This window comes from Pristiophorus japonicus, chromosome 1, assembly GCF_044704955.1.
Source record: "Pristiophorus japonicus isolate sPriJap1 chromosome 1, sPriJap1.hap1, whole genome shotgun sequence".
Classification (NCBI taxonomy): Eukaryota; Metazoa; Chordata; class Chondrichthyes; family Pristiophoridae; genus Pristiophorus; species Pristiophorus japonicus.
In genome coordinates, this window is record NC_091977.1 from 234,017,175 (window position 1) to 234,043,100 (window position 25,926).

Genomic DNA, 25,926 nt, shown 5'->3' on the forward strand with positions numbered 1-25,926 from the left:
ATCATGATCGTGTCATATAGTTAAATAGGTTACATTGTTACATCTGTGTTAAGATTGGGATGAATTTATAAATTTAAAAAATTTATTCAAGTCCCTAGCATTTCATATTTTCCTAGTCGTTCACCCTCTAAATGTGCAGAATGTGTCTTTACTGAAGAATGCAACCGTTACAAATTGATTCCTAAAGATCACAAGTTTTCAGTTTTCCAATTTTTATGGAAATATTGTGCTCGAAGGTTAATGCCCTTAGAAAAGGATGGCCAAGAGGTAATCCACGGATCAGACTTGGTCTTGAGCAGAACAGTCTGTGCCGGTGTCTTTTTTTCAGCTCCTCCAAACTACAACAGGAAGCACTGTACCAAAAGGAGCTTATCTCGTTTTATGACCAGTTTACTGATTGGAATCTCAAATGTAATTAGCTAAAATGCAATCCCACGATCAAAAATAGTGTTTTACTGTTGCCTCCTGACTGACTGGAGAGGGCTACAGTCTTCAGTGAATAACAGATTAGAGTGATGGAGCAGACAAGAAATGAAAATTTAATTATCACGCATTAAATCTAATTGCACTGTATAGTGGGATACATATGAGGGTCACAGCAGTGCTGTAGAAATAATGTGGTGGTATATTTGAGGTGTTTGCCTAAATCTGCCTAGTTCTGTTTTAATTGAATGAAAATTAACCATATTTTAATCTAGTCTTGGAACCCTTGAAGAAGCTGGTTTGATGCAGCGAGTTAATGTGTGCTTTGAGTCACAAAGTTGTGCGACTGTCGTAGTCCAATCTGATGTCTCTTTTTTTCCCTCGTTTTTCTTTTCTAGGACACTGACTATTGAAAAGTAAGAGCCCCAACAAGATGGAAGACTGTCTTCACACGTCTTCAGAAAACCTGTCCAAACTGGTCAGCTGGGCTCACAGTCACGGAACTATATGCAGTCTCATTCCAAATCTGAAGCACTTGTTGACAGAAGGGGCCCATGGAAACCTCACTGCGATGTGGGGTTGTGGTGCTGGCCATGCCTATCACTGGCCACTGGCTGTTACCTGCAGGGCAGGCCCCCAGGACAGAGTGTGCTTTCAGGACAGTAGAAGCTTTAACTCCGATAGCCCCAGCATAATTGCAGTGTCGTCCGAGGCCCAGCAAAGTCCCGCAGAGAAATACCTTAATAGGTCTTCGAAAGGAAAGGCCGAGTGTTCCAGGAATAGAGATTCCTGTGACTTTTCATACAGTGAACATTCGGAAGTTGACGAAAATATGGAAGAGTATGATGACGAAGGTGATTTGTTTCATATGGCGTGTGAGTCTTCAGTGACTGATGAAGATAGTGACTATGAATCTCGGCTACAAAAAAACTCACTGAAAAGGCGGGAAGCAGGTTCTTTGCTTGTTCCAGACTCTCCAAACCACCTTGCTAATGAGGACAGTAATGAGGTTATTGTTAAAAAGATCAAGCAGGAGGGTCCTGAAGACTATTACATTGTGACAAATGCAGAAATCGCTGTAGACAATGATAGCTCACCTGTCACATTGAGGTCCAAGCCAAAGTCTGGTCCTGCCTCCTACTTGGGGCCTACCAAATCTTCAGCCCTCCTTCCTGCTAGTCACATGCCCGAAAAGACTGACTCACAGGGAATTTCCATCATTCCACCAATCACCTCTAGGGCAGGGGGCACAAAGCCTGGACGGAGTTGCGCGACTTCACAAAAGAAGCTGAACGGAGGTCAAGGAAGCGGGCAGCAGTTAGTTCTTCAGATGCCGGTCAGCACCTCGGGAGGAAACCAGCAGATTAATATTCCATTGTCGGCCCTCCAGCTTCCTGGCCAAGACGAGCAGAATGCTTCCGAAGACACAGGGACACAGATGATCAAGACCGGGGCTTCCAGCGAGATCTCCTTGTCCCCATCCATCAGTGCTGAACCTGAAGTCAGCTCCAGTCAGCAACAATCGAGTCTGCTCCAATCTCTGGCCAAAGATGCCAGTGCACAATCATCAGCAACAGGTAAGAAGGTCTAACACTCAATTGTTGTAACACTGTTTGAACCTACAACACCATGTTCCTGCAACTGTAAATGCAGTATGAAGAGTAATTTGGTTTGCAATTTTTTTCTAACCTCTAATTATCAAATGTGGTGATTTCAAATTCAATGAAAGTAAATGATGTAGAAATGGAGACCAGATTGAATTTTCTACTAAAACCCAGACAAAACGTGCTGGTTCCCCAAGTAGTTAAATATTTACTGAAACAGCAAAGCTGACCAAATTCTTCTAGTGTGAGCTGATGAATAATTTTGAAACACACTTCAAGGTGGTCATTTGAAGCTATAGATGTTAAAATAGTCAAGACAGTTTTGCTAATCTTTAATCACCTTTTATGGGATGGAGCGGGTAGGGATGAAAAGGGAAGATTCTGGCTTATGAGTGCATACTGTCCCAAATCGGATGAAGTTTTTATAATATGCACTGCAGTGAACACTTGGTTCCATTCCCAAATTAGTCAGTCACCTATGTAATTCTGTTTGGCAATGTATTTTCTCAGGCAACTTGTTTAAATTGAAGGAAAATTCTGTTGATTTAAAAAAAAACCTGACCAAATTGTTGCAAAGTCTGCTTTCATATTTTTTCTAAATTAACTTTCCATTTTTCAGTTTGAGAAACTTTGAAGAAACAGTGCTGTGTTGGTCAGTTGGTTTAAACATTTGGGTACACACCTGTGTACGAAATTAAGTCTCCTTCAAACTCTAAACAGTTTAGCAAATGCTGCTACAAAAGTACACATTCTATCATTTATGTACTTCTTTCTGGTTCATTGATTTTATTTTCCATCCTTTCAGAGCATCATTTCAGAGAAAGTTAGAGTAAAAGTAAGTCTTGTCTAAAAAACTAGTGTTCTTTAGCCCTTGTGAATAATTGTTGCTTTGTATTGTAAAGCTAGGAACGACACGCCTACTATTTATTGCCTTCTATGTGAAAGGGGTTATATAACAGAACAGGTTTATCAACTTGTTTATCGCAAGCTACCTTGGTCAGTTAGTCTAATCCAATACGGCACCAATTATATTTTGATGAATCTTCAACAAACACACTAAGTGTGCATTGAAAGTACAGAAAAGGTGACTTTGGGTAGCAGTTAATGTCATTGTTTTACAATTTGTGTGATATATGGGTTTGGTCGTGTATTTGATCACAAATGTAGGTGGCAGAGTTTTGCTCTTTTTGGAGGTGGGAGGGCACTCCTTAGCTGGCCTGCCTTGTAACAATGTCTTGCATCTGAAGAGGAGAGCCTCCCGCACCGTACTCCTCTCCTGTTAGTGACTTGCGAAACATTGGCATCATCCAGTATTATCTTGCCTGCCTTCGTATCTTAGGGCTGTTGACCAGTTGCAAGCATGCTAAGGGCTGGGGAAGAGGACCTGGGGACAAAATATAGTAAGAAATTTATGTAATGCATTGGGGATGGAGTACAAAAGATGTAGATGAAGTATTTACATTTTTATTGAGCTTTGAAACATATTGTATATTAGCATAATTTATTGGTCAGTTTGATTTTAGATGTCTGAGGTGTTCTTTTCCATGCCAAATAGCACTTTATTAACGTACGGTGCTTTTATATCAGACAAGTCTCCTGGACCTGATGTCTTATATCCTAGGATCTTAAGAGAAGTGGCTGCAGAGATAGTGGATGCATTGGTTGTAATCTACTAAAATTCCCTGGATTTTGGGGCGGTCCCAGCGGCTTGGAAAACCGCAAATCTAATGCCCCTGTTTTTTAAAAAAAAAAGGAGGCAGACAAAAAGCAGGAAACTTTAGACCAGTTAGCCTAACATCTGTTGTTGGGAAAATGCTGGAGTCCATTATCAAGGAAGCAGTAGTGGGACATTTGGAAAAGCATGATTCAATCAAGCAGAGTCAGCATGGTTTTATACAAGGGAAATCAAGTTTGACAAATTTGCTGGAGTTCTTTGAGGATGTAACGAGCAGGGCGGATAAGGGGGAACCAGTGGATGTAGTATATTTGGATTTTCAGAAGGCATTCGATAAGGTGCCACATAAGAGGTTACTGCACAAGATAAAAGCTCACTGGGTTGAGGGTAATATATTAGCATGGATAGAGGATTGGCTACTAACAGAAAAGAGAGTCTGGATATATGGGTAATTTTCCGGTTGGCAAACAGTGACTAGTGGGATGCCGCAGCGATTGGTGCTGGGTCCTCAACCATTTACAATCAATATTAATGACTTGGATGAAGGGACCGAGTGTAATGTAGCCAAGTTTGCTGATGATACAAAGATGGGTGGGAAAGCAAATTGTGAGGAGGACACAAAAAATCTGCAAAGGGATATAGATAGGCTAAGTGAGTGGGCAAAAATTTGGCAGATGGAGTATAATGTGGGAAAATGTGAGGTTATCCACTTTGGCAGAAATAATAGAAAAGCAAATTATAATTTAAATAGAGAAAAATTGCAAAGTGTGTTGATACGGATTCTTTTTCCCTCAATCTGTTTCAGCGAATACACTGACACGCAAACACCTCTTGCCTTTTCTGTAAAAGACCTTTATTGAAGATTCTCTGGCCGGGACTTGTCAAGACAAAGGGACACTCTCAATCAGAGCCTGTTTACCTTCCACTGGACAAGCCCCTTTTCAGCGCGAAAAGCACAGTAGATATACATTTTCAAAACAGAACACATTTGATTAGCACTTGGTCTATCCAATCCCTTTCTGCCTCCCCTCCCCCCCCCCGAGTACGTCCAATGGCAGGCAAGAAAGTCTCCCAATTAGGGCTGGTGTCAGGTAGGTTAGTTATAGCTTTGCTACACTGTCTTCCCTTATCAGTAAAGAACCCAATTAGTTTCTCTTCCTCCTTATCAGTAGAAGCTATTACTTTTCCCTTCCTATCTAGAATTGCTTTCTTTCTTTGTGCTGCTTGGGCTTTCTCATGACCTGTGTCTAACCTCAACTTCAACTCTTGGTAACCCCTTTTTTTTCTGTTGATTCTGCAGTTGTCTGTATCTTGACCATTTCTTTAGCTATTTTCCCATGATTCCCTATCTCCATCCTTTTGCCACCTTCTCTAGTCATCTACCACTTTCGCAACCCTTTTACACATTCTCATTCCCCCCCTTTTATCATTCCATGATAACCCTGGTGCTTATTCCAGGAGTATCGCGTTTAGCCGTGCGCACTCTCTTTCCTGATCCTCCTTGTTGTCTGTAAGTCCGCCTCGAGCCTCTTCGCAAGGTCTTATCAATGTCTGTTTAGGTTCTCACATCGTATCCTGTCGGAATATTATTGACATGATAACTTCAGGAGCCTTGGTACAAGGCCGAAGAGAGGCCTTTTACCTCCTTATGGGCCAGTGCAGGAACCAGCACTTTAACCCTTGTCCCACTGGTACCCCTAATGCCAAATTTTTCTCAAATCAGAACCAGACCCTGTATTACTACAACTACATGTGATATTATTCTTATCCATGGGTGAATTTGAATATTAAGTCCGATGTCCCACAGCTTTGAGTACCAGGGCTGATCAGCCAGCATTGCGTTAGTGTCTCTCTGTAAGTTGTCTATTTCTTCCATCAGCCGGACATACTGTCGTCTTTGATTCTGGATTCCTTGCACCAAACGTAATTGTTCCTCATTTAGTTCCGGTATCTGTTTGCCTTGCGGTTCCCATACCGCCTCTTCATACCCCTCTCGGAGGGTATCCGTGATTGTTCCGTCGATGATTTCCGTTGTCTCGGGATGTATATGATATCTGTCTATGTCTATTTCTCCCTTGGGTCTGAAGCAGAAGTTAGGAGTAATGAGGACACAGGGGGTGACTCCTCCCCTGGTCTTAATGGTTAAGTTGGCTGCCCCCGTGCTCACGCATCACTCTCCGTTCCCTTGCGGGGCAGCGATGGTCTCAAGATCGTGTTCGAGAGGAGTGATACTCAACATGCATCCGTTTGTTTGGTGGAATCTGCAATCATCATTCGTCATTCATGGTGTACCTCGACATAAAACCACTTAGTTAATTTTATAGCAGTCAGTTATATCAATGCCTTTGGTACTATTGTTAATTTTAATCACCCGTCTGGCAGGCTGATGGTAACGTAACCAAGTTTGGATTCTCACTTCACCAATATTATCAATCTGATATAAGGGGCCTCCCTTTGTTACATCATACTGTGGTATGGACAACACAAATCCGATCATATTCACCCGCCCAGTAATACATCTGAATTTCGGCACCCATGCGTGACTATTCCTTCGTACCTCGCATGTGTTGTTCATTTTTTTTATCTAGAGTCCAATTGTTAAGTATGCTGTTCGGAATCCAATTTGGTATGTCTCCATTCTGGAGTTGCTCCAAATTATGTTGTACCTCACTTGATATCCAGGCCCCATACTCGGAGCAAACTATCTCAGCCTGTAATCGTTTACTTATATCTTTCCCCATTGCATGGATCAATTTTATTGTCTTGGCATTTCGGCAATGTATGGGCCACTTGTAACAGTTCCCCTTCCGCGCCATCTCCCCACCGCGCATGTAGGGCTTGGTTATCCAAGTCCCTCCCCACTAAACCACTCAAGACTACGCCATTAAATTGTTAACCCGGTCGTATATTGCCTACAGGCCTATGGAATTCATCGTCATAACCCGTGCCTAGTGTTTCCAGTATTCCCCTTTTTTTTTTCCGACCTTGCCCTATTCCATTTCTGACATTAAATCTCAGGGTAGTGGGTTCCGGGCCTTCGAGGATCCGTTGTGCCAGGTTCTGGTATAGACTTATAGTTTCACTCCCACAGAAGCTAGGAAAAATGATATCCATTAGGTTTAGGATAAGTAGTCGCTGACGCACCCCAAATTATATCCTTTCTTTAGATTCTTTTATTACTAGCCCCCCTTTTTTCGGTTATATTCCTTCTTGTTTGTGCTGCGCATGATCAATACCGGCTTCTCCATGTTATAACCGTGTCACGCTTCAGGACATACACCTTATATTCCAGAGACCTCCCTTGGTCTTTATTTTATCCCACTGGCCAGTTTCCCTAAACATCCTGTGGTTCCACCCCCTTTTTGCTCTGTTCTCTTCCCACCCTTCTGTTCTTGCGGGGTGGATTTGGCTGCTTGTTTGCAGCTTTGTCCGCCCAGGCATGAGCTTCTAGAACTGAAATTCCGTCCAGTTGGATTTCTGCGCCCTTCCCCTTTTGGTCCTCGGAATCTACTGGCGCCCATGGCATCGGCAGCCTGCTGCATGACAACCTTACTTAATACACTATACATAGCCATGCGTTAAAATAAGTTCTGTCCTTGCTCCAGTCCTTGGCTGCTGGGTTGCATATTTCGGCAGTCAAATTAAACAAAGCTAGTTCATGTAGTTGTGTCTTTCCTGCGTGTGCTATATCTCTCGTAGTCCATCTGTATTATCCAGTGCCTGCGTGGGCCTCAAGGTCCCCAGTATCCTGAGTCTCCAGAGTTGAAGTAGCCGCTGCGGTCCCATCTCGGTGAGTGTTTTATCTGCAAATTTTAAACAGATAGCCTGGTCATCACCAGGTGTTAGGTTCTGGTCTACTCATCTTTTATCCATGCATGTTGCGGTCACTCTGTGAAATCGAAGGTAAAGTTAGGTTGGGTTTGTAGACTACACTTACCCACCGTGGGGTACATTGGCTCTATTGCCATAGGTGATGGTGCTATGGCTGCGCACTGCACTATCCATCTGGCCCCGTTTTTAAAAAAAAAATCTCTTCCAGCTTATTTATCTTAGCTTTTAACTCTTGAATTTGTTTTGTTTGAGTATCTTTCTTTTATTTGTATTAGGTGAGTATTATTACATAGGCTAGTTCTGTTTTTATTTTTATTCTGACTATCGCACCATTTCCTCTGTTAGGTGAGTCTTTTTTATTCTATTAAGAAATCCAAATTAATAATGTCCAGTATAAAACAGCTGTCAATGGAAAGGGTTAACTCCTTTACAGGTTTGTAAGAAGGCCTGATGTCATTACGTGACTTCACGTAATCATCTGAAAAATTCTTTTTTTTAAGTCTTTGTGCCTTCAAAACTTGCTTAGAAATTAGGAATCCATTAAAACAGCAGAAATCATTAGTAAAGCCGTCATAATAAAAGTATTCTCATCAGGGAAGACGGCATTTTAGATTAAACTCCAATTTTTTTAAACTTCTAATTCAAGTACTTGCCAAAGATTTTTTTTTAAATTGATTTAAAACGAGACCACACATTTTTAATAGCTATTTTGTTTACTGAAATTCAATTTCGTCATCAGCCTCGGTCAATGCAAGGCCAACCATTTGACTATGTAGTCTATCAATACCTTTTCAGAGGTCCGAGTGGAGCTCTTGGTACGTTTTTCGTGCGCGCACTCTTTCTTTAATACATCTAGGGGTTTAACATGTCCTCCTTCCATTAATGAGAGTTCTAACTTAGTGGCGTTTTTCTGCCAACTTGACAGAAGTGATTCATCTTTTCAAACTGCAGTGGAACTTTCTCATAATTTAAAATCATTATCAATGGAGAGTGTCTTACCTCTTCCAACATTTTTTTCAATTAAGCCAATATCTTTTTCACATCAAATATCAGCTAGTATTTAGTAAGTTATGTCCTTTTCCATCTCAGAACACTTTTTTTTTTCCTTTCAGCACCTATTTAGTACGTTATGTTTTTTTTTTAAGGTCTCCTTTCTTCAAATTAGGTTTTGTATTTTACATAGAGGGCTCGTGTCTCGGTAAATTTGTTAATTTAAAATCATCAGACAATCGAAGACACTTTTTCTTTCAAATTCGTTCAATTTGTTTTCTTTCAAGGTTGTGTCTTTTTTTTCCCGTCTTTTCCATAACTAGAGGGGAGTCTGGCACATAGGCTGAGAGGGCTGCTTTTCGTTATCTCAATTGTTCCAGTTTCAAGGTCGTTACAATGTCTCTTCTAAACTGCTAAAGCTTGCTGTTTTTAACATTTTTCAAAAGTCTGTTGATTCTGCAGTTGTCTGTATCTTGACCATTTCTTTAGCTATTTTCCCATGATTCCCTATCTCCATCCTTTTGCCACTTTCTCTAGTCATCTACCACTTTCGCAACCCTTTTACACATTCTCAAGTGCTGCAGTACAGCGGGACCTGGGTGTCCTTGTGCATGAAACACAAAAGATTAGTATGCAGGTACAGCAAGTGATCAGGAAGGCAAATGGAATGTTGGCCTTTATTGTAAGGGGGATGGAGTATAAAAGCAGGAAGTCTTGCTACAAGTTGTACAGGGTATTGGTGAGTCCACACCTGGAGTACTGCGTGCAGTTTTGGTTTCCATATTTAAGAATGGATATACTTGCTTTGGAGGCAGTTCAGAGAAGGTTCACTAGGTTTGATTCCGGAGATGGGGGGGGGGGTTGACTTATGAGGAAAGGTTGAGTAGGTTGGGCCTCTACTCGTTGGAATTCAGAAGAATGAGAGGTGATCTTATTGAAACATATAAGATTATGAGGGGGCTTGACAAGGTGGAAGCAGAGAGGATGTTTCCACCGATAGGGGAGACTAGAACTAGGGGGCATAATCTTAGAATAGGGTTTTTATAAAAATCCGTCGGGAGCTGAGGGTTGTGCTTGTCGCCTCCAATGCTTCTCCAAATTTTCTCTGTACTTTGGGTGGCAATGCTCACCCGAGTGACCCAAACCTATGATCATAAACCTGTAACAAGAGCCCAGTCACTTTCCCAGCATTTAGCTTCATTTTTCTTTGTATTTAAATTTGGTATTTACATGCCTTTCCAAAAAGGATTTGGATACCGGAGTCAGAAGGTTGTGGGTTCAAAGTTCCACTGCAGAGACTTGGACACAAGAATCTTGGCCAACACTCCAGTGCAGTACTGAGGGAGCGCTGCACAGTTGGAAGTACCATCTTTTGAATGAGATGTTAAACCGAAGTCCCGTCTGTGCTCTCGGGTGGATGTAAAATATCTCATGGCACTATTCGAAGATGAGCAGTGGCGTTATCCCCGATGTCCTGGCCAATATTTATCCCTCAGTCAACTTCGCTCAAACTGATTATCAGGTCTTTATCACAATGCTGTTTATGGAGCTTGCTGTGCGCAAATTGGCTGCTGCATTTCCTACATCACAACAGTGACTTCACTTCAAAATGTACTTCATTGGCTGTGAAACAATTTGGCACATTGTCTCGGCAAGTCCCGAAACTTGCATTATATAAAAAAAGAAACACTTACATTTATATAGCACCTTGCACAGCCACTAGACGTCTCAAAGCACTTTACAGCCAATTAAGTACTTTGGAGCAGAGTCACTGTTGTAATGTGGAAATTGCAAATTTCTCTATCTCTCTCTCTGTCTCGCGCCCCCTCTCGCCCGCCCCCCCCCCCACCCCCTCTTGCCTGACCCCCCCCTCGCGCTCTCGTTCTCGCGCTCTGTTTGTAATATATCCAGATTTTTTGATGATACAAAGCTATGTGGGACAGTAAACTGTGACGAGAATACCACAAAGGGGCAGAAATTCGGTAGCATCCCGTTTGGGGGTGGTAACCGAGGCGGGACGTCTTGCGCCTGGCACGGAAGTCCCGCCCCGGCTGCGAAATTAGGTTTACCGCCCCCGAGAGGAAGTGGAGTGCATTGTCCGGCGCTCCACTCCCTCTTGTGGGTGGACAGGAGTGCTAAGCTCAGGAATGTTCCAGTGCTATGCAGAGCACTGCGTAGCGCTGGCGGGAGCACAGGGCCCTCTCCTCTCCTTCCATTAAAGGGGAAGGCAAGCTGCGAGCTCTGCATTGGGGCGAGGGTCCCTACTTCACCACCAGGAAGTGGGGTGCCCTGGCAGCAGCCCGGCACAGAAGTGGAGTACCGGGCTGCAACATAGTGGCACGGACCCCGCAAAATGGGCCGTTGCGCGTGGCGATGCCATCATCATTGCCGGCGTTACAGCCCGGGGTGTTGCCGGTTTGTGCCTCCGCTAACTCCCGCAGAATTTCGCGGGCGGCAGTAGCGGCCCTGGGTGAGAAATCTTTTGTGCCCAGAGGGCGATAACAGGAGGCACATATGATGCGAATTTCTCCCCCCCAACCCCCCCTCAAGGGATATAGATAGACTAAGTGAGAGGGCAGTAAGGTGGCAGATGGAGTATAATGTAGAGAAATGTGCAGTTATTCACTTTGGTAGGAAGAATAGAAAAACAGATTATTTTTTAAATGGTGAGAAACTTTTAAATGTTGTTCAGAGAGATTTGGGTGTCCTTGTGCAAGAAACATTGAAAGCTAGCATGCAGGTACAGCAAGCAATATGGAATGCAGATGGCATGTTGGCCGTTATTGCAATGGAGTTGAAGTATAAGAGTAAGGAAGTCTTGCTGCAATTGTACAGGGTTTGGTGAGACCACACCTGGGGTACTGTGCACAGTTTTGGTCTCCTTATTTAAGGAAGGATATACTTACCTTGGAGGGGGTGCAACAACGGTTCACTCGATTGTTTCCTGGGATGAGAGGACTGTTCTATGATGAGAGATTGTGTAGAATGGGCCTCTACTCTCTGGAGTTTAGAAGAATGAGAGGTGGTCTCATTGAAACATATAAGATTCTGAGGGAGATTGACAAGGTAGATGCTGAGAGGTTGTTTCCCCTGGCTGGAGAGTCCAGAACTAGGGGGCATAGTCTCCGGATAAGGGGCAGTCCATTTAAGACAGATGAGGAAGAATTTCTTCACTCAAGGTTGGAATTCTTTGCCCCAGAGGGCTGTGGATGCTGAGTCTTTGAGTATATTCAAGGCGGAGATAGATAGATCTTTGAACTCTCGGGGAATGGGGGTCGGGCGGAAATGTGGAGTTGAGGTCATAGGTCAGCCATGATCTTATTGAATGGCAGAGCAAGCTCAAGGGGCCGTGTAGTCTGTTCCTGCTATTTCTTATATTCTCTCTCTCTCTCTCTCTCTCTTTCAAATTTGCAGGAGAATGGAACTAATTGGATAGCTCTTTCAAAGAGCCAGTATAGGCACTCTGGGCCGAATGGCCGCCTCCTGTGTGGTACGATTCTACAACACTGAGAACAAGATTTAATTTAATGTGGGTGCAGACAGAGGTGCAACACATTTCCCATATGGGTATTTGTGCCATAAATGTCAGGACATGTAATAGAGTACAGAAAGCAAAGATGTGTGAGGCTTCACCTTTGCTGAAGACTGAAGCCTGCAACAGCTGCAGGCTGAAAAGAGGGGAGCGTGGGCATCCTCATCATTGGCCAATATATGTGCAAAATATTTACAAACATAATCTCAACAAAACTGTAACTAAGTAAAGCAGAAGGGGATTAGCCAGTGATTGAACCCACCGAAGGAGCAACTAGAAGTGGCCATGCATCATCTGCACACTGACTGAGCTACCCTGCCCCCAATGTTTTACAGTGCCCCTCTTAAGATTGCTTGCAATGGGGTGAATCTGTCGAAGAGAAACTGATCTGAGTTTTCAATCCCTTCTCCTCACCATCACAAAGAAGGCCTACTTCCTTCTCTGCCCCTACTACAGCCCATCTGCTTCTGAAATGTTCATTCTCACCTTCTCACCTCGCCTCTGCACTTGATTACTTCACTGCTCTTCTCCATCAACTCCCATCCTCCATCTTCTGTAAACTTCAGCTCATCCAAAATTCTGCTGCCCATATCCCATTCTGAACTAAATTGGCTCGCAGGCACTTAAATTTAAAATTCTCATCCTTCTCTATCTTGGTAACCTCCTTTTATTCCTACCTCTTCTGGTCTACATAACATAAGAAGTAGGAGTAGGCCATTTAGCCCCTCAAGCCTGCTCTGCCATTCTCTCTGCCTTTGCCCCAACATTGACAGCTTTCAGCCATCATAGGCTCAGTTCTGAAATTCCCTCTCTCAAGCATTCCACCTCTCCATCCTCCTCCTCCTTTTAAGCTCCTCCGTAAAACCCACTTTAACCAAGCTTTTGGTCACCCCTCCTTACTTTTCTTCGTGCTTCTGTGAAGCACCTTGGGACTTTTTTCTATGTGAATGCAAGTTGTATGTTTTGTTCCTGCCACAGTACAAGATCGTACTTTTCAGCCTCAAGTTACTTCACCTTAATATTCAATGGTTAAAGCAGTTTAAACATGCAATTGGTGATATATTTGCTAAGCTTTAGGCTCTCTCTAATGCTGCATATGGTGGTGTTGAACATAGTGGTATTCAAATCTTGTGGTACTCATAATCAGAAGTTTGGAGACCCATATCCAAAGAATATTTTATTAACTTTCCTAACATAAGTGCCAAATGTAAGGGTGAGAGTTTTTCATGTGAGCAGTAGAATGAATCCACTCCAGGTTTCTGCTTGATTTCTGGGTTTTTAAAGCTGAAAATTAAGCTCAATTCCAAGCTACTCACATTTTTTTCTAGTGCCTGCTTTGCAATTGCCTTGATTTGATTTTACAGGGTCTTCTTGCTTTGCTACCCCTGACCCAACCACACTATCTCACCAGCTACCATGATAAACATACCATTGATGTATTACTGGCATGTGGCAAAATAGCAGCTTAGTTGCACTTCAACTTCGGCATCTTGTCTATCGTAAAAGAATCTGGAACTTCTTGTTCTCTTCCTGGTGCTGTAAAAGACTTGGAGCATCAGCCTGCACTGCCTTTGTGGTGGAGGAGGGTGAAGGCTGGATCCTTCCTGAAGACAAATACCCACCTTTTGAAATTATCCCCATCCCCAGCACACTTCCCTCCCTCCCTCCTGCCTGAAAATCAGTGGGATGTAAATTTGCTCTCTGTACGGGGTCCTCCAAACCCAATTGTCAGTGAACATTTCTGCCCTGTTGTGGAAGGAATTCTGTAACACCCAGTTATGTATACACATTGAGAAGGCTTTCTGCTGGTCTTGGCAATGATTAATTTCAGCCTATTTAAAAGGTACCATTTTGAGCTTGCATACAAATTGTGCGTCTGCTCTGAAATGGATGAATAATAAATTAATTTCATCCTTGGTTGATAGTAAAGCAACCTGATCCTTCACAACCTGTTTCACGCCCAGTACATTTGAAGTAATCATTTATCGTTTGAACATATGTTCAGTGCTCTGTTGGCATTTAAGCCTACGTATTCTTTAAAATCATTTTTTAATTTGAATGTTGCCGATTAATTTCACTGCCCAGATATATGATTTTCACGATATTAAGGGGAACAGATAGGATAGATAGAGAGAAACTATTTCCGCTGGTTGGGGATTCTAGGACGAGGGGGCATAGTCTAAAAATTAGAGCTAGACTGTTCAGGAGTGAAATTTGGAAACATTTCTACACACCGCATGGTAGAAGTTTGGAACTCTCTTCCGCAAAGGGCAATTGATGCTACATTAATTGTTCATTTTAAATCGGAGATTGATAGCTTTTTGTTAACTGAAGGTATTAAGGGATATGAACCAAAGGCAGGGAGTTAGGTCGTAGATCAACCATGATCTCATTGAATGGTGGAACAGGCTCGAGGTGCTCAATGACCTGCTCCTGTTCCTATGATTGTTTATAATGGTATTAATTGCCAGTACTATAAAACTGGTTAGCTTTCAATGGAGTGAATCACACATTTGAATGTAATAAATAGAGCACTGTAAAGGCACCCAGGCAGAAGCACTGAACGACTCAATCACTGAAATGAATGAACTAAAGTAATTAAATACACTGCACATACTTCTGGTGCAGTGCAACCATTCCCACTGAAAGCAATGCTTTTGTTTCTAAGAAACATGACTTTTTTTTGTATTTCACGGCACAGAAACATGACAGAATAAACAAATCACCATATGATACGAACAAGAAGGTACCTAGGTTTGACTCCTGCTCTCTGCTGACCTATCAGAACATTGCTTAAATGAGCAATGATGGAGGTTCTATTGGCCTCCACATCATCAAGGAGGAAAGAATTGGCATGGGGTGCTGTGCATGCTCTGCATCTAGCAACCCACTTCTAGAAAGGGTGCATGAGCAAGGACAGGATCAGATTTGAGTGTGATCCCGATCTGATACCCCCGCCCCCTCCCAGTACAACTACTTGGTTAAGGTACCAAAAGGCTATCAGATCAGCCATGATCTTATTGAATGGCGGAGCAGGCTCGAGGAGCCGTATGGCCTACTCCTGTTCCTATTTCTTATGTTCTTAAGGCTCATTCATAGATTCTTACCCCAGCTTACATAACTGCCTGAGATGAGTGGAGAATGTTGGAGGAATGGAAAAATAGTCATGCACTATTAATGTTGAGCTTTTACTGGTTCAACAACATTTGAGGGTAAGCTGTGTTTTTAGTGTGCAGTGCTGCCACCAAACATATATTTAGCATGCTAATGCACTGTAGGCAAAATAGCAGTTAAGCTAATCTGATTTAATGTTGTGCCGATGCTGCTCTTGTGTGATGCTCTCAATTTACCTACAGGTTCTACTGTCACTTAATGGAGATCAGTCTAGGTGCACAATTTCTTTAATTTAAGAAAATATATATATATATACACACTGCTAAGTTCGAGGAAGAAAATCAAAATAATAAAGGTTGGTATGGGCAACAATGTAGCAAATGCATTATGTTACAATAGGGCTGTAGGGACTAAATGGTTACATAGCAACTCGTCATAATCAAGATGGAGCTTGTATAAATGTTGGGCGGCATGTTTAATGTGCTCACAGTCTTTGGGACTGGCAAAACCCGATTTTTATGCCATAATTTGTGCTCGCACAGGAACAGTGCTCCATTCCTGAACAGTAAATTTTGAAGTTTTGAGAGTGTGCACGGAAACCTCTATTACTTTCTCTAAATATTATGGGGCGGGGTGGGGAAAGCAGTCTTTATAAAATCACTTTTTAAACAAGGCATTGTACCATGTTGACACAGCCAAATCCAAGAAAAATGTCAACCTCTGTACATGGCTTTCTTTGACCATGGCTTTCTCAAACCCAGCACCAAGCTCATGGTCTACAGAGCTTTATGATACCCACCCTCCTATATGCTTCAGAGATATGGACTATGTACAGCAGACACCTCAAAGCACTGCGCTCTACTCTGAACTACGTATCAGCAGGCGAGCCCCAGAAGGGCAGAGAAAACACTTCAAGGACACCCTCAAAGCCGACTTGATAAAATTAACTTTCCCACCGTCTCTTAGAAATCCCTGGCCCAAGATCGCTTGGTGGAGGAGAAGCATCCGAGAAGGCGGCGAACACTGAGTCTCTTTGCTGGTACAAACAGCGAAAGGATGTACGACAAATCAAGCACCTCATCCACCTGTCCCACCAACCACCATTTGCCCCACATGAGACTGTAGATCCCACATTGGTCTCATCAGTCACCTTAGAACTCATTTTAGTGTGGAAGCAAGTCATCCTCTACTCCGGGAAGAAGAAGAAGGTGGTACCATGTTGAAGTTATAGTCTATCCCAAGGATGAAAGATTTCCACAATTTTGTGGAATGAGACTGGGATATGACTTGCGATGTGACATTTGCTGCTGTGCAGTGTTGCGATACTGCATCCTAAGTGTCTAATTTCCTCAGGTTTAGGGATTTTCAGCATATCTGTGAACATCAAGTTAGCACCACTGGCCTTTTGTTTTGTGAATTTCCTAAAACCATGTTTAATCTATTCATCAAGAAATGAATGGATAATTTTATCAAGAATTAAATTGTGGGATCTATTTTTAAAGGTTATAAAAAATTATACTTGTGTGCAGATAACTTTTCAAACAGAATTGATGTGCAGCTCAAACTGTAAATTGTCAAGTGTCAGTTTGGCACAATTAGTAGTACTCTCCTCTCTGAGCACCTAATCTAAAGTGACCTGCCAGATTGTTATCCTTCAGATACAATGTCAGACAGCCAACCTCTTTGGATGGTCCTTTGGGATCTTTGGTGCCTGGGCAAAGAAGAAAAGTGAGATGTCCTGGCCAACATTCTCCCTTCAACCAACACCACCAAAAACTGATTGACCAATGATCCATCTCATTGTTTATTTTTCATTCAATAAAAAACAAAGACAGACCTGGATTTATATAGCGCCTTTCATTACCGCCAGGCATCTCAAAGCACTTTACAGCCAATGAAGTACTTTTGGAGTGTAGACACTGTTGTAATGTGGGAAACGCAGCAGTCAATTTGCGTACAACCAAGCTCCCACAAACAGCAATTTGATAATGAACAGATAATCTGTTTTTGTTAAGAAATGCTATACCTGTTCAGTTTTGGTAATAGAGTAGGATCTTGATTATTTCCTATACCTGTACTGGATGGGAGCCCTCCCACCACAACAACAACAACAACCTGCATTTATATAACGTCTTAACATGCATAAACGCCCCAAAGCTCTGCAGAGGTGTAATCAGAAAAAAAATGAATGCTGAGCCAAAGAAAGGGGATGTTAGAAAGGGTTACCAAAAGCTTGGTCAAAAAGTGGGTTTTACATAGAATTTTAAAGCACAGAAACAGGCCCCTTGGCCCAATTGGTCTATAAACTGGTGCTTATGCTCCAAATAGAGCCTCTTCCCAGCCTACTTTTATCTATCAGCATATCAAGCTTTTAAAGAGGGTCTTAATGGAGGAGACAGCAGAGGAGAAGGAGGTGGGGAGGCAGAGGGCTTTAGGGCCACAGTGACATTGGAAATTGTGCAGTGCCTATTACTCAGCCTTGGTGTTCTCCCAACAATTTTCACATCCATTACTGCTGTCGGCAGGGTCAGCACATCAGTCAGCAGATCTGTGAGCACACAGCTCTCTTGCACAACCACCCATGAATCCTGCCGCAGACCTGAGCAAACCAGCCAAAAGGACTCTTCCCCCAAATTCAAATTGCAGCTCGCTAATTACAGAGGTGAAGGGTGACGGCATTCTATGCTCGTTTCCAGCAATCCCACCAGCAGCCATCTTGACCCTGATGCCAGCGGAGCTGCTAACTTTAAAAGAAATAGCGTTTTCATTCTGAAGTGTGCCCTATGTTGGAGTGGGGGAACCACACGGAGCTGTGAGCTGGCAGATCAGCTGCTTGGTCTGTTGTTAGAGCATGAGTTAATGTCCCCAGCAAGAAGAGAGTTCTGAAACAAAAATGAATATGTTGGCAGCTCCAACTGCTTGCATTCTATTTTCTTGTAAATAATTGGACTCTGAATAATTGAAATTGAACAAATTGTTTGATAGAAAAATAAAGCCGGTCCGTGGATTTGGTCTACTTTTTAGGGTTGGAAAAAGGAATGTTGGTTTAATAGATTTCTGTAGTTGAAGCCTGATCCTTATGTAGCCGTGCAACTTGTTACACCATGGATTGTACTCCTGCTGCCACTGAAAATAAGTGAGGATTAGAGTCTATTCAAGATTCAAAGAGCAGGGGAGTTCTCCCTGGTGTCATGAACAATGTTTATCTCTCAACCAACATCACTAAAAATAGATTGTCTGGTTACTATCACCATTGCTGTTTGCGGGAGCTTGCTATGTGCCAAATGGCTGCTCCGTTAACCTACATTCCAACAGTGACAACACTTTCAAAAGTACTTCATTGGCCATAAAGTGCTTTGGGGTGTCCTGAAGTCATGAAAGGTGCTATAGAAATGCAAAATCTTTCTTATGGCAGGCATGTCAGTCACAAGTCAGCATGTGTACAATATGGTGCAACACACTGAAGTGATATACTTACTGGAAGCATAAATAAATTGTGATGCTGATGCTAGAATAACTTGATGATAAACTTTTGTCTGGTTTCTTTTAACAAATTGTAAAGCCTGAGGTGCTAATACTGCAAAACCGCCGCAGCCACGGTTGAAGTTAGGATTTCATTTATGGAATTCATTTTTTTTAATTGTTTGTGACCATTAGCCTGTTGTAATAGATTGAAAAGCTGCATAGTCACGTAAACGAGCCAAAGGTGGGCAGCGGAAACGCTACAAGGACACCCTTAAAGCCTCCCTGATAAAGTGCGACATCCCCACTGACACCTGGGAGTCCCTGGCCCAAGACTGCCCTAAGTGGAGGAAGTGCATCTGAGAGGGCGCTGAGCACCTTGAGTCTCAACGTCGAGAGCATGCAGAAATCGAGCACAGGCGGCGGAAAGAGCGTGCGGCAAACCAATCCCACCCACCCCTTTCCTCAACAACTATCTGTTCCACCTGTGACAGAGTTTGTGGCTCTCTGAGCGGCCGCCAAAGAACTCAACTTCAGGAATGGAAGCAAGTCTTTCATGATTCTGAGGGACTGCTGATGATGATGATGATGAATTTAAAAAAAAACACAATTGCACTCACCAAAATAAGCACCTACAAAAGTTAATAATTTAATTGGTTTTGAAATCAAAATTAAATGAAAAGTAACTGAGTTCATTTTGTGCCCTGCTCAAATTCCAGTCATGTTGTGACTCAAGGTTGGAGGAAACTGCTTTTGTTGGAGCACATGATGCAGATTGAATATTCCTTTCACGATTTGTCTGGATCGGACTAAGTGGCTTTGTCGGAAACTTCATTCATGAGAAAATGAAATGCTGCTAATGCCAACAAAAGTGGCTACTTAATTTAATACCTCCCCTCTCCGCCCCAGAATTAGTGGGGTTTTTTTTGGTTAAAAAGGGAAAAGTCCAGCCTCGTGACTGAGCGTAGATTTAATTTTTATTGCTCTGATCTAATCATTGTGCTTTTTCGTGCAGAATGCTCAGCAACATTCAGGATGGCAGTGTTTCATCTGCTGTAACATTTGTGGTAGTCTACATGTGTGCATAACAGATCAGATTGTGATCCTGGAGGGCATGTGGTTCACCTGCATTATTTCTGTCCACAATGGATGCAAACCAGTTCTCGAAACACATGAAACTCTTCTCAGCATGGCATCAAAACTAATGAAGCACGGCATAGAAATTCATATTCACTTTCTTGCCCCGCTAGAAAATTCAGAAAATATCTTTACTGGAAAATAAATCTATGGATCAGATGTTTGAGCGTCCAATTTTTAGAATGGAGCAACCTTGATTGTATCATCTTCCACACATTACTGCAACCGCATTTAATTCACTCTTCCTCTTGCTGGCTCTCTCCTATGCTTCATATTCTTATTTCCTCTGCATGCATGTATATTGCCCTGTCCCTCCTTTCAGGCAGCTGGCCACATATAGCACTGCGATACTCACTTACTGATGAGTGAAAGGGCGAGGGGTGGGAACAAAAGGCATATTTGAATATTCCAGTGTCCCAAAGGCATTTAATTACAATCGTATGGGAGTAATATAGTGACAACAGAATTATGTGCCATATATGTTACACATACAATTAATCTTAAGTGGTTTGAAATAAATCCTAGAAATATACTGAGTGTAGATAGCTTGCATACACTAATGCAATATTCTGAACATTTTAATATAAATGTATTTGAACAATACAGCTGTATCTGTAATCAATGAGAGAGAGAAACCAGGGAATTCCTGATTTGTTGGCAACTCTGGTATCTGGGAGCTAATTTACACATTTCTGCTGTTTTCTGTCTGGCCTGAACTGAGAAGTCTTTCCTGCATAGTGAGCCAACCACTGAGCATGGCATAGAACTAGTTCTCTTTATAAAAAGCTGAGAGGTGCAATTAAGCACCTGAAATAGGAAAGCTAGCTGATGGCTGATCAAGTTGCTATAAATTTGGATAATGCTGTCAGTTTAGCCATGACCTGCAAGTTCTTTCTGCAGAGACTCAGAGAAGGCATGTATTTAAAAGGACTTAGTCTACTCCTTCCCATGCCTGACACAACAAGGGCTATTGGAGAGGGGAAGTAATTTAAAGTGGGCAACCCAGTCAAGGATTTCTGGAGCCACCAAAATCCCAGCAGGTTGCCAGTAAAACATTTACAATTGTCACCACACGAAGAGATCACTTGGAAGGAATTGTAGTGTAGGTAGTGCTCATCTGAAATGTTGAGCACCGTGCCAATTCAAGATTCACACGCTTCGCTGAATGTAATCCTGACACGGCCTGCGTCAAGTGATGAGGGAACCAACAGGAGGAAGGGCAGATCTGGCAGCCCAAATGGAAAATCCATATGGTGCTGTGGGACATCAGTATTAGCAGCAGAATTGGATATCACCACAAACTGTATCATCAAGGCCTGGCACATCCCAATCCTAGTTCAATGCAAAATGTAGATGGGCATGCCAGGAACAGCACCTTAGAATGTGGTTATGAACCTAGTGAAAATATAACATAGGACTACCTGCACGCTAAACACCATAAGCATCTGGCTATAAACAGCTAATTGGCCTCACAATCAAAGATCTGTGACCCTACCATATCCAGTTGAGAATGGTAGTAAATAACCAGGGAAATAACAGGATGAGGTTCCACGAACATACGCAAATATAAGGGAGCAGGCAAATGTAAGAGACCAGGCTGAAGTATTTTCAAGTGTATTCAGCCAAAAGTGTCGAGTGGATGATTCGATTCGGCCTCCCATTAAGGTCCCCACCATCAGTGTCCAGCCAATTCAGTTCACTGTATGTGACATTAAGAAGCACCAAAGTGCCATGAATACAGCAAAGGCTATGGTCCCTGTCAACATCCTTGTTGGAATGCTGAAGATCTGTGCAGCAGAGCTAGCTGTTCCAGTGTAGCTATGAGACTGGTATCTATCTGACAATGTGGAAGATTGCTGAAGTACTGTCACAGAACACAATAAATCTCACCCAGTAACTTCCTATGCCATCAGCCTCCTCCCAATTACCAGTAAAGTGATGGAAGGAGTCATCAATAGTGACACCACTTCACCAATAATCAATTCACTGTCAGCTCAGTTCTGTAAAAAAAAAACACTCGGCTCCAGACCTCATCACAGCCTTGATGCAGATATGAACACATGGGCTTAATACCAGAGAAGAGATGAGAGTAGTTGCTCCCGACATCAAGTTATCACTTGATCGAGTATGGTATCAAGGAGCCCTAGAAAAATTTAATTCAGTCACTCCTACCATAAACGAAGATGGTTGTGTTGTCAGATAGTCACCACAGCCCCAGGATATCACTGCAGGACTTCCTTCGCTAAGCATTCTCAGCCCTACCATCTTTAGCTACTAGATGAATCACCTTCCCTCCTTCACAAGTCAGGAGTGAGGCTATTTGCTGATGAATCCACAGTGTTCGGCTGCATTCACAACTCTGCCAATAATGAAGCTGTCCATGTCAGCCTACGACAGGACATGGATAACATCCTGGAGTGGGCTGGCAAATGCCAGGTCATGACCACCTCGAACAAGGGAAAGCTCAGTCATCCTCCCTTGACTTTCAGTGGCACTACCATCACAGAGATCCCCCACTGTTAACATCCTGGGGGTCAGCATTGACCAGAAGCTGAACTGGGCCAACCATTTCAGCACCGTTTCTACAAGAGCAGGGCAGAGACTGGGTTCTCTGGGATAAGTGACTCATCTCCTGACCTCCTTGAGCCTCTCCACCATTAACAAGGCTCAAATCAGGAGTGTGGTGTGATACTCGCCACTCACCTGGATGGGTGCAGCTGCAGCTATACTCAAGAAGCTTGACACCAACTAGGGTAGAGCTGTTCACACTTGGTGCTTCTGCCACTGGACTCAATATTCACCTCATCATCCGTGCTTTGTGGCTGTAGTGTATATGTTCTGCAGAATGCACTACAGCAACTCACCTAGGTTACTTTGACAGCATCATCTCCAAGTTCTCTTCCAAGTCGCACATTATCCTGACTTGGACATATGCCAATCTTTCATTGTCACTGGGTCAACATCCTGGAATTCCCTACCTAACAACATTGTGGGAGTACCATCAACAGAAGAACTACAGCATTTCAAGAGGACCTACCATCATCATCTCGAGGCAATTAATAAATGCAGCTTTGCCAACATCGTCCACACCCTGAGACAATTAAAATAAATGCCTATACTTGCCTTGAACATTTATTTCTGTATCATTTGTTACATTTTTGCAGGAGTTCAACATAAGATGGCAATAGTTTACTGTAATTGTTTGAAGAACTAAATTATGAAGATTTAGGCAATAAACTTGCAAGATGTCATTTGTCTCTTTAAGGAAAGGTGTAGCTGTGGCACTCCTTGGAAGTCATTTGAAATGTATTCTTGGTGCACCAATCTTCTTTGTTGCTTAGTTGATAATGCTACTAATTTCTCACTGGCATTTTCTCCCTCTTGCTCATCTTTGCTGTCTGCTTATTGTGCTGCATAGAGGTCAGATGGCAAGGTGGGTGCAGGGTGACGCTTGGCTCTGTGTAAACCAGCAGTTCTGGAGAATTGTGTTGCCCATTCACATTGATGCTGTTAGTCATGAAAATGATGGAGTCATTAGCTGGGAATTTTTAGATTACTTTAAACTCTTTGACCAACAACAACTTGCATTTATATAGCACATTTAATGCAGTAAAACATCCCAAGGCACTTTACAGGAGCGATTATCAAACAAAATTTGACATCAAGCCACATAAGGAGCTATTTGGACTGGTGACCTAAAGAGGTAGTTTTTTTTAGGAATGTCTTAAAGAAGGCGAGAGAGGAGAGATTTAGGGAGGGAATTCCAGAGCTTAGAGCCCCGGCTGAAGGCACAGCTACCAGTAGTGGAGTGATTAAATTCGGGGATGTGTACGAGGCCAGAACTGTAGAGGCGCAGAGATCTCGGAGGGTTGTAGGGCTGGAGGAGTTTATAGAGTTGGGAGGAGCGAGGCCATGGAGGGATTTAAAAACAAATACGATATTTCACATTAAATCAAGAACGAGATTAACCAGCTTAGCTTAAAGACTCATCTCAAATATGTATCTGATTTTTGAGACATAAATACCTTTGTCAAGCTGTACTGATTATTTTCTTGATTTAATGTACAAATCTCATGAACTGCAAAGCACACTGAATATTTGCAGTAGTCCAGGCAAAATTAACACTTGAGATGTGCTGTTAAACTTGATTGAATGTTTAATTTTTAACAAACTTTAAAATGATTTGGTCCCAGTTAACTGGAATGGTTAAATAAATACATTTGTTTCATTGAGCTGGGGAAATCGACTTACTGAAACAACTGACTCTGATGATAGAAGACATCAAAGTGTCTAAAGCAACCAAGCAGTACCTGAGCTGCATATCTCCCTCACTTCTCCACACAATAATTGCCTTCCTTCCCAACATGTATAAACCAAAATGACCTCCTAACGCAATGTTTTACTTCAGCAATATTAAGGCTAACTCCTTAAATACCCCCAGTAGCCAGAGTTGCATGTTAAATCCTCTTGACACGCATTCTGTGTGAGAAACTCTACTTAGTGAGCAGCGCTAGTCTCAGTGATCAGGAAGCAAAGGGGCTATGAAACGTGTGATTTTTGCTGCCCCATTCGTACAATGACTACTGGTGTAAACAATTCCACTGTCACAGAATTTCAAGGCTGTAATTTATATCTGAGGAATATTAATACAGGTACTCTTAATATATAATTCACAAAGACAATACCTTCGGCCCATCTAGCGCATCCCTCCATAGAAATCTACAGCCCTGCCACGACAGCATTTAACTGACTCTTGAATGATTCCAGGGACTTCTCTTCCATTACTTTACTTGGAAAACCATTCTAGGTATTAATTGCTATGCATAAAGAAATGCTTCCTGACATCAGTCCTCAACTTAACTTTTACTAGCCTGTATATATATCCCCTTATTCTACAGTATTGAAACGAGTGCCCTTACTCAAACGTTTCTGATCCAGGTAGTATCTTCCATACTTCTGTCAGGTCTTCTCACATTCACCTGCTCTCAAGGCTGAAGGGCCTGAGTTTTTCTAACCTTCCCTAACACTATGGATCAACCTCACAGATCTTCTTTACACCTCTTCCAAGGCTCGAGTGACTAGAACTGAACTCGAGACGCAGCTTGATCCGAACACTGTACAATTTCTGCATGGTGAATTGAACGCTACTGACTTGTGCATATAGCTCACCATTATGTTTGCTTTGTTGTTTGCTTTGCGATGACCAAACAAGTTAAGGCTTGAGTCTGTATTCGTAAATCTCTTTCAGCTTCTCCACTAGCCAGTCCAACACAGTTCCTTGAGTAAGTACGTCCTTTTTTTTCTGCCAGTGTGTAACACTTAATACTTAGCTGCATTAAATGTCATCTACCATAATTCTGCCCAGCTCCAATTTTGACGAGTCCTTCTGTAGCTCTTTGGCTGTTTCATTAAATTCGACTGTATTACTATATAGAAAATAAATTGAAGCTAAGTGGTTTTATAATTAGTGCATTTAATTTAACATCAATACAAGATCACATTTTGAAAGATGAGAGAATTTACATTATATCAATTACTAAATATATAATTGTAGAACTCCTGTTGTGTATCATTAAAAGCCAATATAAATCAGTTCTTTACACTGCATAAGAAACTATCTTTTATTATAAAATGGAATGCCTGTTGCATATACAAATGTACACCATGTGTTTTTTGTTCACAATGCCAGTATTTTTGGTTTAATATCAATTGCACAACTACTCATTAGAGCACTACTTACTATGTATAGTATGAAGAATATTGCTGTTTAGAATTGACACGGTTATCTAGTCGATGAATAATGGAAATTAATTGCACATGCACATTAGTGTACGTGTATGTCGGGAAAATTGGGGTGCACAGATCAACAAGGCTACATACACTGTTAAGTAAGCAGCTCTTGCTTGGTGGCTAGGTGGGTGGGTAGCAGACGTTATCAGCAGGGGAGGAATGAGAGGAAAAATGGTCCCACTAAACTAGCGTAGACAAGTTATTATAAATATGTCTCGATGTAACTGGCTTTTAATACAAAAATCTTTTTAAAATAATGTGCATTGGAAATATGTTCACATAAGCAAAGTGAGATATGTCCTTTGCTCACACTCAAATCTCAGCAAACATGGTGAACAAAATCTCGTTGGGTGGGAAAGAGTCTCTCA

At 42.3% G+C, this 25,926-nt stretch overlaps 1 protein-coding gene across 5 annotated transcripts in view; it reads left to right on the forward strand.

Moving 5' to 3' along the window:
* Positions 1 to 25,926, forward strand: part of LOC139269157 (uncharacterized protein KIAA1958) — a 140,609-nt gene that overhangs the window by 45,404 nt on the left and 69,279 nt on the right. For all 5 annotated transcript variants that reach the window (XM_070888275.1, XM_070888273.1, XM_070888267.1 and 2 more), the window contains one exon: positions 822 to 2,000. In XM_070888275.1, the coding sequence (XP_070744376.1) occupies positions 857 to 2,000 (1,144 nt within the window). In that variant the 5' untranslated portion in view covers positions 822 to 856. The remainder of the gene's footprint in view (positions 1 to 821; positions 2,001 to 25,926) is intronic.